The 13759-nt window shown below is 41.9% G+C and overlaps 1 protein-coding gene across 1 annotated transcript in view; it reads left to right on the top strand.

Moving 5' to 3' along the window:
* The first annotated feature begins 5251 nt into the window (after positions 1–5251).
* The window catches only part of GLIS3 (GLIS family zinc finger 3), a 146997-nt gene continuing 138489 nt past the window's right edge, over positions 5252–13759 (top strand). Inside the window, exon 1 of the mRNA XM_071580424.1 lies at positions 5252–5336. Within this exon, the coding sequence (XP_071436525.1) occupies positions 5264–5336 (73 nt within the window). The 5' untranslated portion in view covers positions 5252–5263. The remainder of the gene's footprint in view (positions 5337–13759) is intronic.

Raw genomic sequence — 13759 nt, 5'->3', positions numbered from 1 at the left:
CAGTTACACAGTAACCAGGAAAATAGAATAGATATGAAATGGAAGATCTGAGGAAAAATTAAAAAATTAGACCAAAATGCATAGTTAACAAGACTTTTTTAAAATCAGTCGCCACAAAAAAACATTTTGAAAAAGCTTCTGCATATCTGTTTGCATCTGAGAAGTAAATGTTCAGATTTCGGTTCATTCTAGTCAGTATGTCTGAGGCATTAAGAGACAGTTCTGTTATTGTTCTCTAACCAAGTATCATTTTATTATAGGTACTCTTGAGATTCTATTTTCAAAAGGACCTTGTCCTACAGTTAAACTGACTGCCACTGTTTCCAATGTGTTTGGGTAAAAATACTTTTTCAGTTCTGCTACAGAAATTCAACAAAAGTAATTTGTCTTCCAATCTTTTTACATAGTTTTCTGTCCTAAAAACTCTGCTGTTACTGGTATACCGAAGAAAGAGATGAAGAACACTAAAAGCAGCTGTATCCTCAGGTTGTCATATACTTCTTCTCCATTCCCTTGGCTACAATGGTTTTCCTCTGTCCCCTGAGGGAAATAATTTGACTTTCCATAAATTACGCTTCAATGCCAAGAGAGTTATTCTCTGTGCTGGTTTTGGCTAGTGTACAGTTAATTTTCTTCACAGTGGCTGCTATGAAGCTATGCTTTGGATTTGTGTGGAACACAAATGATAATACAGAGATGCTTTTGCTATTGTTGAGCAGTTCTCACACAGAGCCAAGACCTTTTCTGCTTTCCCTACTCCCACACTGGCAAGGAAGTTGGAGGTGTCTAGGAAGTTGGGAGGAGACACAGGTGGGACAGATGACCTGAACTGACCGAAGGGATGTTCCGTACCAATGACATCATGGTCAGCACAAAAAGCTGGGAGAAAGAAGGAGGAAGGGGACAGTTTGGAGTGATGGCATTTGTCTTCCCAAGTAACCATTACATGTGATCTCCTGGAGATGGCTAAACACCTGCTGCTCCATGGGAAGTGGTGGATTCTTCCTTAGTTTCTTTTCCTTGTGTGGGCAGCTTTAGCATTCCCTATTAAAGTGTGTCTCCACCCATGAGTTGGCTAGATTTTACCCTTTCACTTCTCTCCCCAACCCTGCTGGTGGGGGAGCAAGTGAGCAGCTCTGTGGGCCTCCGTTACTTGCTGGGGTTAAACCACGACATTCCCTTACTCGTAAAGGCCTCCAAAAATGCCAGTAAACAAAAGAAATAATCTCCTCTTCAGGCAATTTCTTTCTCCCCATTGAATGAGCTCTTTTCAGACAGCTTTAGCCACTGACCATCTCCTGTCAGGGCTCCCTCATAAAGATGGTCTTTCTATAGGCCAGAGAAGAAGAAGATTTATATGACCTCATGTCTTTGATTGCATGCCTCAGAGTAACACTCCTAAGGACAACAAACCCAATGGGATAACACAACCAGAATTAGGCTAGGAAGCAACTTCACATGGACTGATGGACATTGTGTTATTCCAACAGACTTTGGGACAGAGAAAAGGAAGAAGAAGAGCACATTTTTTCCTAAAAAGAAAAAAAAGTTTGGAAAAATGCTTCTGTGTTTAACAGTTGTCATGTGAAAGGGAGGAGGGAGACAGAAATACAAAGATTTCTAGTCTTAACTGTATTAATTAAAAGTTATTAGCCATAAGCACTTCCAGACAATCAAATCCTTATGTACCTCAACCCTGCCTGTCTTTTAACTGACAGCACACAGGTTGGAAGGGGTTCTGACCTCTGATGTGAAGCTTCACTTCAGCCAGGGAGAAAATTATTAGCAATAAGCGTTTCTAGACAATCAGAGCCTTGTGTTCCCGAACACTGTCTGTCAGCTAACGGACAGCCCACAGCTTGGAAGGGTTTCTGACTTCTAATATGAAGCCACACTTAAGCCAGAGAGAAAAGAACTTTTCTCACAACAGCTCCCGAAATAACATTTATTAATACAAATATGTGACAGTTGTTGTGGGTTCTGCTTTGCCAGTGATAACATTTAGCTGCAAGATTGTATTTAATTGATAATAAAAGACCCCAAAAGAAACCAGCACAAAACACATTTTACAGAGACAAACACACTGAACTCAAGTTACAATACAGCAATGAATCCCATTTTCACAACAGGCAGAAACTAGTAACAAAGAACTGCTAACTAAAAACACAGCCACCTAAAACATTTATCCAGACACTCTCTCAATAACATAGGACAATGAAATATCTTGCACACCACTCTCTCTGTAACACCAAACAAAGAGAGAACAGAGCTTCTTTTTATCAACACACATGTTGAAAAAGAAACTGCACATTGAAAGTAAAGCAAGTTACTGTAGTCGGAAAACAGAGCTGGTCTTATAAAGTAAGAATCACAAAAAGCAATAACCAATATAAAGTAGCAAAGTGTGAGGGAAGTTACAGTTATTAGTATTAAGGTAGCAAAACACATTTAGTAAAAGAAATGCTTATAAAGTAAGAATTAAAGGAGCTGTTAGCATAAGATGTAAGATAGAATGTATAAAGGAAGAAAGTAAAGAAAGTAAAGATGGAAAAAAAAGAAAGCACATGGTCTTCTCACCCCTATATTGTTCCAGGAAGAGGAGAAGGCAGGACAAGCTGCAGCAGTTACCCTCACAGAGACGCTGGCATTTTTTGCTCTCCTACTGGAGTTTAAACTCCTGTTGCCGTAAAAGTCTGTAAAAAAGACTCCGAGCCAAGTTTTGTAGGAGATAAGATAATGGGCAGGCACTTTAATGAGCAACCCCGCTCATCCAGGAATACATCGATGCGCGCGCGTAAGCAAGCTCTAAGTTCTATAGTTTTTATAATATAACCTATCCAATCACTACTGTCTACATGTCCAGTTCCACCTCTGTCCCCTCCCAGTTCCCACCCCTGTTGAATTGGGGCTAGGGTCGTTGGGACCCTCTGTCTTCACCCACCTCCTCTTCTTCAGCACACAAAGGTCTCTTGGACGCTCTCCAGGGCTTCGGGTCACACTGCTCCATGTTTATAGTCTCTTCTGATATGATTTGATCAGGTACCTTGAGGAAGAGACTAAATAGCTGGCAGATCTTAGCTGCCTGTTCTGGAGCAGGGGTAGAGATAGAAGGACTTTATGCTACAAGCTGCTAAATATTAATTCACTAAGATCTACAGCATTACATCTACTGTGTTCCTAAAATCTACAAAATATGAAAATTGAAAAATTAAAAAAACCCTTTCGGCATCACTCCAAACACTTTTTATACCTTTTTTTTCTTTCATGTGGTTTGTATGACTAAAAGTCAATCTGTTGGGGGAGTGATGGTGATGCAGATGCCTGAGGGGAGGTGGCTCTTAGAGTGGCTATAGAAGATATTGCAAATGGGGGCCATGTCATTCCTTAAACAACACTCCACCCTAATCTTATCGGTTTGAAAGCCTTTGTCCTCGGCCAGGAGCATCCCTCCTGGGGGGTGAGACATCTCCTTCAACCCATCAGGCTTTTTCAGGGCCATTACCCCACAACAGTTTGTAAACTGAAGGCTTAATTTAAAGCTCCATTGTACCCTCATGTAGTGTATAACTATACATTTCTTCGAGAGGTAGCTAAAAGATTTTACTGAACTAAGAAAATATAACTAGGACCAAAGTGACAAAAATAAATTTTTCCCCTCAGGTCTTAGACAGACGGCAGAATAAAGTCATATATATTGCTGTGGATTCTGACACAGTGAACTTTACTGAACCTTCTTGAATTGATTAGCTCCATTAGACATATACTTTTTGATAGGGGGGCAAAAAATCTGCAGTAGAGAAAATAAAAAGTAATAGTTTTCTAAAGGACTAAGGCATAGTCTTTTCTTAATGAATGCTTCACATGAGAAATGAGTATGGGTTCACACTGATGGGTATGAACATGCAATCGCCTATGACAGATATGAATGTGCAGTGGTATGAGCAACTAAGAAAACTTTGGATGTACTTACTTTTAATATTTTTAATATTAGCCTTATCTGGATTATTTTGCATAAACCTAACTCGCTTCTTCAGCACATCAAAAATTATGAATCATCTTCAGAGATGAGTTGTAGTATCTAATTTTAACTGTTAATATGAGGTCTTGATTGTCCTCTTGTCTTCCTACTCAAGATGTCTTGCTCAAGACTTCTCAGCAGGCTTCATCCATGACAGCAAAAGCTTACCCTGTGTGTACATTACTAGGATCTATCACTTTTTTTTCAGTTGAAGAACTGAGTCAATTTGTTTCCCATACATAAAAATGACTCAAAAAAGCAAATAGATTGTTTTCATGGCTGTCAGATTTGGTTTCTGATATCAGTGTTTATTTAAAGCAAACTACTCACCATTTATTTGGTAGTTTTGCATTACAATGAGCACATTGACAATATACACCCTTTGTCTAAAACTGTATTACTCATTTTCAATGTGAGTTTACCACCATCATTAATTACTGCAGAGGGGAATAAAACTGACCCAAACTGAATTAACCAACACCTTTCCACGGCTGGGCCACCACCTGCATGAGTAGGAGTCTTCTCCAGAGAAATGCGTGCTCTTCATGGCATGTACCTCTTGGGTGCTACTGTTTCTGCCAGAGGCTAATTGTCAGCCTGGGGCCAAAAGATCCCTGTGTCTTTTTGGGTGAATGGTTGGTGACAGCAGATCTGCCCAAATATTTTCCTTCCAACTTTTTATCACATTGATAATCCTCTGGTATATGAAAGCTAGACCTTATTATAACTGAGAAAAGCTCCTGCATTCACACCGCAGTTTTCTAAGAACATGCTCAGGAAGGTCCCACCAGGCATAAAACCCCTCCATTCTCTTTCCTATCCAGGCCCCCCCACGGTCCCCGTGCAATACCCCATGCAGTCGCTCTAAAGTCCGCGTGCAACGCCAAAATTACCCCCAGCTAGGCTGTAGCCCCGAAGGAGTTCCTGAACATCCCCTCTCCAGCCCTCGTGCGGTCCCGCTGCTCCCCCGGTCCCGTTATGTACACACACACACACGCACGCACGCACGCAGAGACACACCTACGCACAGAGATGGACACCTTCCTCCTGGCGCCCCGACGGCGTCCTCTGCACCAAATATCTCCGGCCTCTGGGCACCCTTCCGACTCCCACTCCCTCCAGCGCCTATGCCGCCCCACCCAGCTTACCCATTGGCATCTTCCAGCCCTTACAGAGCCAACTCGTCAAGCCCTGCTCCACCTCCTGCACGACCTCCGAGCTCCCCCGCCCCTATCGAGACGTGCCATGCCGCGACCCACCGTCTGCAGGGCGGAAGCCAGCGCGGAGGGAGCGCTGCCGGCGGGACTCCGGCGCCGCGGTAAGGGTTAACCGGGGCCGGCGGGCACATGACAGCGGCGGGCACGGCCGCCCGGGCTCCGTGGGAGCCGCGCTGCCGCCGGGGCAGGCGGGAGGTGAGTGCCGGGGCGAGCGGCGGCTCCGCGCCCCGCCGCGGCTGCCCGCGCGTAGGGCCGTGCGGGGCGGCCCCTCCGCTGCCCCGCTCTTCGGAGCTGTCCCGAGCCCCGCGCCGCCTGCCCGGGCGGGGAGAGGGTGAGTCGGCGGCTGACGGCCTCCGAGTCAGAGCGCGGAGGGCGGAGGAGAAGGGAAAGCAAAACAAACGCTCTTGTGCAGTCAGTTCGCGGTTACTCACATCGCCGCCGAGATGAGAACGCAGCGCTGTCTGGGACGACGGGACAGACACCCGCCCGGGAGATTTGTCATCCGCTGGTGAATAACCGCAGATAGGTACCCACGGAGGGAGGCTATGCAGCAGCGAGCCTGCCCGCCGGCCGCCCCTCCGACGGCGGGAGCGGAGAGGGGGCGGCGGGAGCGGAGCGGGGCGGCGGTAGCGGAGACGGAGCGGCGGGAGCGGGGCGGGTGAGGAACCGTGGTTGGTCCGGGAGTGCCGGCCAAAGCGATGCTGGCCTGCCCCGTGGAGACCGTGGCGCCGATGCCGAGAGTGACCCGCTTGAGTTTCCCGTCATCCAGACAGTGTGCCTGCGGGCAGGAAACCAAACGTGTCGTGCTTGGTGAGGTGACAGCTCTGTTCATCTGCCGGCCTGTGTGTTGCTAATAACTCCAGCCTTTTAAACTTAATAGCTTTGAAACTCCTGTCTTTCAGCTGTGTGCTTCTCAGATTCGCTTTTGGCCCTGTTTGAAGCTGCTCATACTTTAGCTGTGAAGTCTGTGGGATGAACTGTGGTTGTGATAAGGGTGACAGTGAGTGTTCCCTGGGTCTTTGGTCGGGCAGCATGTGGTGGCTGTGCGCAGTGCCCCGTGAGTGGCAGTCACAAGCGAGGGCACCAGGGCAGGGCAGGTGCCCGTGGCCCCATGTGTCTGCCTCCCCACTGCCGCCAGCTCACATGGGGACAATTGGTGTTTTCCCATGTCCTGCATGCCCTGCAGATCTCACCATTGCTGACACTGCACCGTTAGCAATTGTGCCTGCTGCACTTCTGGTAAGTCTGAAGTCATGGGCAAAGACAGCAGGGCAGCATTGTGAGTAGAAGGTACCACGATTCAGGGTTTGCAGGAACCGTCTGTTACTGGGTAAGGATACTGTGGCGAATGACAGTATATCAGCAAGTATGCTTCAGACTCCATGGTAGTCAGTGCTGCCAGATTTGTATTGGATTTTTCAGGCAGCTTGTCTGAAGTTTGTAGCTAGCCCTAATGAGAATAACCTTGGTCCTGGAAAGCTGCGGTTCTGTTAGAGCAACCCTTTGCAGTAGCACAGCTCTGATACTTAGGATCCTAATGGAGATGAAGGTGAAGAGGTCTTAATTAACATCACAAACTTTAGAAGGTTTCTCTGGCAGAATGGTAGAGATGTTTGTTCCTAACTGCACTAGAGTATACATCATCCTGTCCACTGATAACAGCTGCCCTTTTGATGGCAGTTGCAGCAGTATCAGTCATTGTGCTCTGCTCTGTGTTTGTACAGGCCCTCTCACAAAGACATTCCTTGCTGTGACTAATCTTCCTAGGAATTATAGTGATGGAAGTAATAAGTAATTAGTAGATTTCATTATACGAGCTCTGAGAAACTCAGTCATGTTTGAGGGCTGGTTGTCTCAAGTGCTGTGGAGGACTTTGTTTAGCTATTATTTGCCTTGCTTGTTCATGCTGTATCAAGAAGGTATAACAATGCTTGAGAACTTGAAACGTTCAGATTGTGTGACCTTTTTCTAGTTTTGCTTGGTTGACCACTGGGGCCTTAGAAAAATGTGTTATTATCAGAGTATTGCTCTTTGGAGTGAAGGCCCCTGTGGTAGTCCAAGAATACAATTGTCAAAAAATGGATACAAATGACCAAAACAGTGGATACTAATGTGAGTTATTTATTATTCTCAATAGGTCTGAGATGCTGGCAGAGATAGAGAGTGGTGAAGAGATTCTCTGCAAATTGAGAGAAAAGCTTATTTTTTATTCTCAGTTTTGAAAGCACATTGTCATCCTTTATTATAGCTGGGATTCTTAATTGTATCTCTTGTTCCAAACCTAATTTCAAGTTCTTGGTTATTATTTCTTTCCTAGATAAATCTGTGTGTGCTTTTTTTTTCCAAGGACAATTTTTTCCTCAAGGAGACTTTATTACCATAAATTACCACAGCCCACTTTGGTCTGTGAACTGAAGCCAGATAACTGCAGAAACTCTGACACGAGCACTTCCTATGTGTTTGTGCTCTGTTTAGAAAATGAGTTGTTAAGTTGGTGGCTTACACCTGTGTTAGTGTGTCATTCTCACAGGCAGTTGGGAGACACAAAAACCTCAGGAGTCAGTGAGATTGAGGTGAAGCATCCCTGTAGCTTTTGGTGCTTGTTTCTTCCCCCTCTCCATCACGCTCCAGTCCACTCAGACTGACTCATCAGCAGTGTGATGTCAGGGGAAGGAGTGACTTCTGAGTGTTTCATCCTGGTGCCACTGACAGGTAACGGTCCAAATACCATAGCCTTGCAAGGAGGGAAGGGCTGGCAGGGCAGAACAGAGCTTAAGTGGTAGGTAGCCTTTGAGTGGCCTTGTGGTTACCCAGACCTCGTAGGAAGTAAATTTTTTCCTGCCAGGAAATTCTGGAGGAGAACATGATGAGTAGCTTGGCTGTCCCTCACCATGACAGGGGTGAGGGAAGACACTGGCAGTCTTGGAGTGCACAGTCCCAAAGGAGCGAGTTATGGTTCATGTTTGCTTTCTGTGGTGCCTGGTAGCTCTTGAAGAGGTGAGGTGTCTCCAGTGAAAGAATAGGAAAGAGGGACTGTTCAATGTATCGTCTTTCAGTCTGCTCCTTTGGTTTGGGATAGTGCTTGCTACGCTATGTGTGTAGCATCAGTGTCTGATAACTACTTTAGTGTAAGCATCTCCTGAGCTGGATTTATTACAATTACTTAAACTGATTTTTGCAGTACAGTAATTCAGCTTTTATTAACATTTAAAAGTATTTTACCTTTTATTTCAGTGGGTCAAGTAGTAAACCAACTCTGATTACTTTTCAAAACTGCACTGTAAAAGTAGACTACCTGGCATACTGTGCTAAAGGCACACATTTGTGAATTATTCTTTTGTTTTGCTTTCTAAAGGATTAGTGTTCAGATTTTCTAAGGCTTCAACTTGAATTGAAATTTTACTGCAAAGCTTTCTGAAAGTGAATTTATGAATCATTGCTATGGATTTTGAGGTCTTATATTGTCATTGTGATACTGATGCAGAGTCATAGAGCTTTGAGTAATGCCAGCTCAAAAAAATAGAGACTTTAGGAGCAGTGGGCTTAAGTGTTCTTTCTAAGTGATTTCTTTTAACGTCCATGGGAGTATGAAAAGGTCACTCCAGTATCTTACTAGTGGACAAAAGTACTTCATTTGAAGGTGGCAAGTGCATATGTTCCTTTGATAGAACAAAAGAATTTGTCAGTGCAGCCATTCAGTCTCAGGATAATATTCTTTCCTGTTTCTTTTTTTCATTTGATTGTAGGTTTTTTGTGTGTTTTAACTTAGTACAATAAGCTTCAACCCTATTCAGGATTGCTAAACTTATTTCTAAATAAGCCATTGTATTTGGTGCTGTATTCCCATGATTTCCAAGATCACTTTGAGGGAGATTTATCATTGTTTTAGGTAGCTATTTATGTATCTGAGTTAGACTATTAGAATATGATTCATGTGCAATTGGCAATTAATTAAATTGTTACATATGCTTTAGTGCATCTCTAGGTAATCTGATGTTTTGGTTTGAATCAACTTGTCCACTCAAATGTGAAAGGTCCTGATGTTGTGATGAAAATTGATGCTAAGGAAATTTAACTAATGAAAAGCCACTTAAAATAAATAATATTGAAAATACCACAAAATAATAATTTTTAAGTGGGTAAACTTATGTTCTCTAAGGTGCTTTTAGCCTTTTAAAGAAAGGAAGGACTCACTTGCATGTTAATGTAATGTTACATATTTTCATAATAGTATCAGGAAGGACACTAGAGGAAGAAATGTAAGGGTATTACTTAGTATGTTTCTGATTTCACAAAAAAGTTTGGCTAGTTTGTACTTGCAGGTCAGTCAGGTCAAAATACAGTTTACTAGCTTGAGGAAAGAAACTATGGGCCCAGAGGCTTTTCTTCAAGTGTAAAAAACCACAATAGTAGCTAATGATAAAATTGAGACAGTGATAGCATAGAACACTGTCACTCACTGTAAATTCACTTTCAGAAAGCCATGTAGTAAAATTTAAATTCAAGCTGAATTGAAGCCTTAGAAAAGATAAAATGTTACGGGAGAAGAATAGCAAAGGAGACCAAAATGCTAGCAACACAAGTTGTATATTTTATAGGGATTTTATAGGGAGCTTGTAACCTATGTAGAAAAATTTTTCCACTGACTAAACTAAAGGTGTTTTTGTTGAGTAAAGCTAATGCATTTATCATGTTACATTTTTTTTTCTTGATTATATTCCTACTTTTCCAATGTAGTTAAAATTGCAGAAAAGAATTACAAGCAAGAATGATTTTTATTTGTAGACAATTTATAGTGGCATGATATATACCCTTGCTAGCAAATCAACTGCCTTTTTTTTTATGTTCTTTTCTAAGGATCTAGTCACCTGTGTTAAGGCATGGCACATTCTGCTTGTAAAATAAACTCTGAGAATTTAAGAACATTCAGCTCTCCTTGTTCTTGGTTGAATTGGAGAGTAATTTATGCTTCAGCCAGGCATGAAATGAAATAATACTGCTTTTTATTGGTGTGCTTTACTATTTTTATTCCCACAATATAAAAATGTAACAACAAAAATAGGATGTAGAATATATCTTTTATGACTTTTTAAGTGTTGTTAAGGCATATCTCTCTTATTTATGTCAGGGGTTTGCTCTTGCCTTTGAAGATAACATGCTTAGGTCTTTCATTTTTAGTGAGCTTTTAACTGGAAAATGTGTGTGGATATGTGTGCACAGGTGTCTCTATAGATACTTAAATGTCTTTTAATTTGGAAGTGTGCTGTGAATGCAGTTTTGTGAAATAAACAGGTATGTTTTGTTTGTGGTTTTTGACAGTTCACAGATGGAAAAAATTGAGACATTGTGGAGTCATAGTAAGCAAAGAGTTGTGTGAAAGTTTTACATTAAATTCAATCTTCAATATACTGATTGGAATTTTACTAGCTTCAGTGTTGAAAATCTTGTGCTGAATGGAAAATTATGGTTCAGCATTTTGCTGAAGCAGGATCATAATACTTAATTAAAACTGTAATGTATAGATGAATGAAAACCATAATTGAAGCCATAATTCAGTTTTGTTTATGTCAACTTAATTTGTTTGTTGGAACAAGTTAATTAGGCACTGTGTCTGCGACTGAACAAACTGCTTAAACATGTGCTTAAACAGATGAACCTAGTGACGAAAATTGGGCCGAGCTGTTCAGCTGAATTAGGGCTGAAGTTACCCCATCTGCATGATATCTTAGCCCAGTGATTTACACTGACAAGTGCAGCTTTTGCTACAAATCTTTTTTTATGTCAGGAAGTGTTTAGATCTAGTTGATTCTACCTTAGGGTTGGCTGTGGCTGAGATGATCTCTTGAACACCTTACTAGTCTTGTCTTCTAAAATTTAAATAGTAGGTAAGCATAAGCAATGTTAAGTCAGGGGTTTGAAAATTACTGGTATAAGTTGAAAGATGTCCTTGAAAAAACAATGTGATTACATCCAAGTTATAGCATATCTATAGGCTTATAAATGACAGTTGCATTTATGAATGCTTCTGTGCTGTGCTTTCTTGCAGTACTTCTCTGTTGTGAAGTGCCACTGAGTTTGAGGGACCTCAGAGTATTTTCTGTGGTTTTGCTGTTTCCTCTTCATATTGTTGTATGGATATGTCCTTTAGAATGTGAACTGCTATTTTGCCTGTTTTGTCACTATCTGCATGGTGCTTCCCTACTGCATGTGCTTTTCAGCATGGACTGGGGAGATGGCAGAAAAAGGGGCAGATGCTGTGTTCATCCAAGTGACAACTCCTTGTCAGAGTGTCCTTCCAGTTCTGGCTGCCTTCTTGTACTTGGTCAGAATTCACATAATTTCATGGCTAATTTAGCTAATGTGAAGGCTGTTGACCTTATTGAAAACTTATTGCAGCTTTTGAAGATGCAGGTTTTCTCCATGTTAGAGCCCTAAGTTATTCCTTGGGTTTGTTCATTCTCCCCCACAGACCAAACAGAGATTGTACTTTGTTCCTTATAACCAGTAAAGTCACAAAGTTAACAGTCATGTGCAGTCATCTTTCATATGTTACTCACTACAATCTAATTTATTTCAATTTATGTACTTTTTTAAACAGGCGTAAAACATGGTGGATTTCTTACTGGTTTGGATTGATATCAGTCATAGCTGGGGGTCTGTAAAACTCACTTTGATTACATTAACTTCCTAAAAAGGGATGGGAGGTCATACAGTATGAGCCATTGGACAACAGGTATTCCTCATGGACCTAGGATGATCCATGTGGACAGCAGATCTCACCTATCAGAATTCATGCAGGAGCACCCTGCCCATCTTCAGATAGCAGGACCCAAAGCCCAGCTATTGGAAACTTGTCTGTTAGCTTACATTTAAAGGTGCCCCTTGGAGGAGGGCACCTCTAAGGGTGCTCTTCAGAGCAACATCAACAGTACTATTCACTTTCCTGCCCTAAGTCCAAAGAAGCAAGTGGTTACAAATGAGAAACTTTTATTACAAGTCCCACAGCCTCTGGAACTTCTAGCCCCATAGTTCTGAAAGTCGAAATAGCAAGAATTTGGAGATACTTTTTCCCCATGCAGAGGTGAATGTAAGACTCGTTTTTCTATTGCCATCAGTAATAGCATTTTTTTCGCAGTAGATAGTATTAGTTTAAGCAGATGGAATCCAGTCACTTCTTTACCATTCTTTTCCTATAAAGAAGGAGACACTCCAACAAGATGTTTTGATATTTTCCATGAAAGTAATTCATCATTTGATTACGCTCAGGGACTTTGTATTATAAAGCAGTTGCTCAGAATCACTGAGTAGTCCTAAGATTGTTTATAACCAATGTAGTTTCACTTTGCTTTGCTAACATAACCTTTTGATTCAACAAAGCGAAAGAATAATTTTGTGTTCTTTGACACTAGAATTTTGTGAGTGCTATCAGGAGTATTCCTTGGTTGCATGAACACAGTTTTCCACTGCTAGCTAATGACTGTTTACTGATGAAAGCAGCAATAGTTACGCTTTTTTAGTGTTCAGTCTAGGCTGGACAAGCCATAGGATACTTTAGAATATGTCTTGACCATAGATTTGCAGTTTACTTTTTGGAACTACTGTTTATGCTGTAGAAATTAGTGATGCATAACCCTCAAAAAATTTGGAGTCTGATTCTCTCTGTAAGTGCCTGTGTGTTGGATGACAGGATATTGACTGTCTGCTTTTGGGTCTTAGAAGTCAGAATGGAACACAGAAGTTTGCAGTACTTCTTGACTGGCCATTCAGGAGGTGGGGATACTCCTTTGGAGGAGTTTTGGTATCCTAATTTCAAATCTGAATGTACACAGGTATGAGAGTTTAGTGTATAGAGAAAATAAAATGGTTTAAAATAAATTGAATTTAAAAAATCAGCTTGCATTGATAGCCAAGTGAAAGTGGAGAAAAGGGGAAAGATATTTCCCATTTTACTCCAAATTCACGACTTCCATTTGACAAATTAGAAAGTACATCCCTCTGAAAGTATAATTTCAGAATAAAATGAAAGTTAACTTCATGCTTGAGTACTCTGCTGAGTCAGACCAGTAATGCATATTCATTGAATGACCTCTGAGATCACTGATCTGGTGCTCCCAGCAGTGACAGTGGTGGGTGAATTCACAGCATATACATGAAAAGAGGTGAGATCTTCACATCATAGTTTTGGAGGAACTTCTCCATCTCTCACTACAGGTAGAGCCTGACTCCTACTGTGTTCAAAATTACATGCCTAAAGACTGAGAATCCATGGTAGCATCTCTTAGGTAGCATTATGTAACAGCTAATCCACCTACTTGATGTGTTGCAGAGCAGCATGAGAAGGTGAAGAGAGCATAAGCCAGTTCAGTGGTATATGACCACCTCACTGATCAAGGGAGGCCAGCTGATGTAACCTTTTTGGATTTCAGTAAAGCTTTAAATACTGTCTCTCACGGGATCCTCCTGAACCAAATGTCCTACACAGCTGGATAAACACATCATGTGGTGGTGGGTGAGCAGTTGGCTC

This window comes from Pithys albifrons, chromosome Z (assembly GCF_047495875.1).
Source record: "Pithys albifrons albifrons isolate INPA30051 chromosome Z, PitAlb_v1, whole genome shotgun sequence".
Classification (NCBI taxonomy): Eukaryota; Metazoa; Chordata; class Aves; order Passeriformes; family Thamnophilidae; genus Pithys; species Pithys albifrons.
Note: the sequence above shows the minus strand (reverse complement) of the source record. Positions and strands in the feature narration are given on the sequence as shown.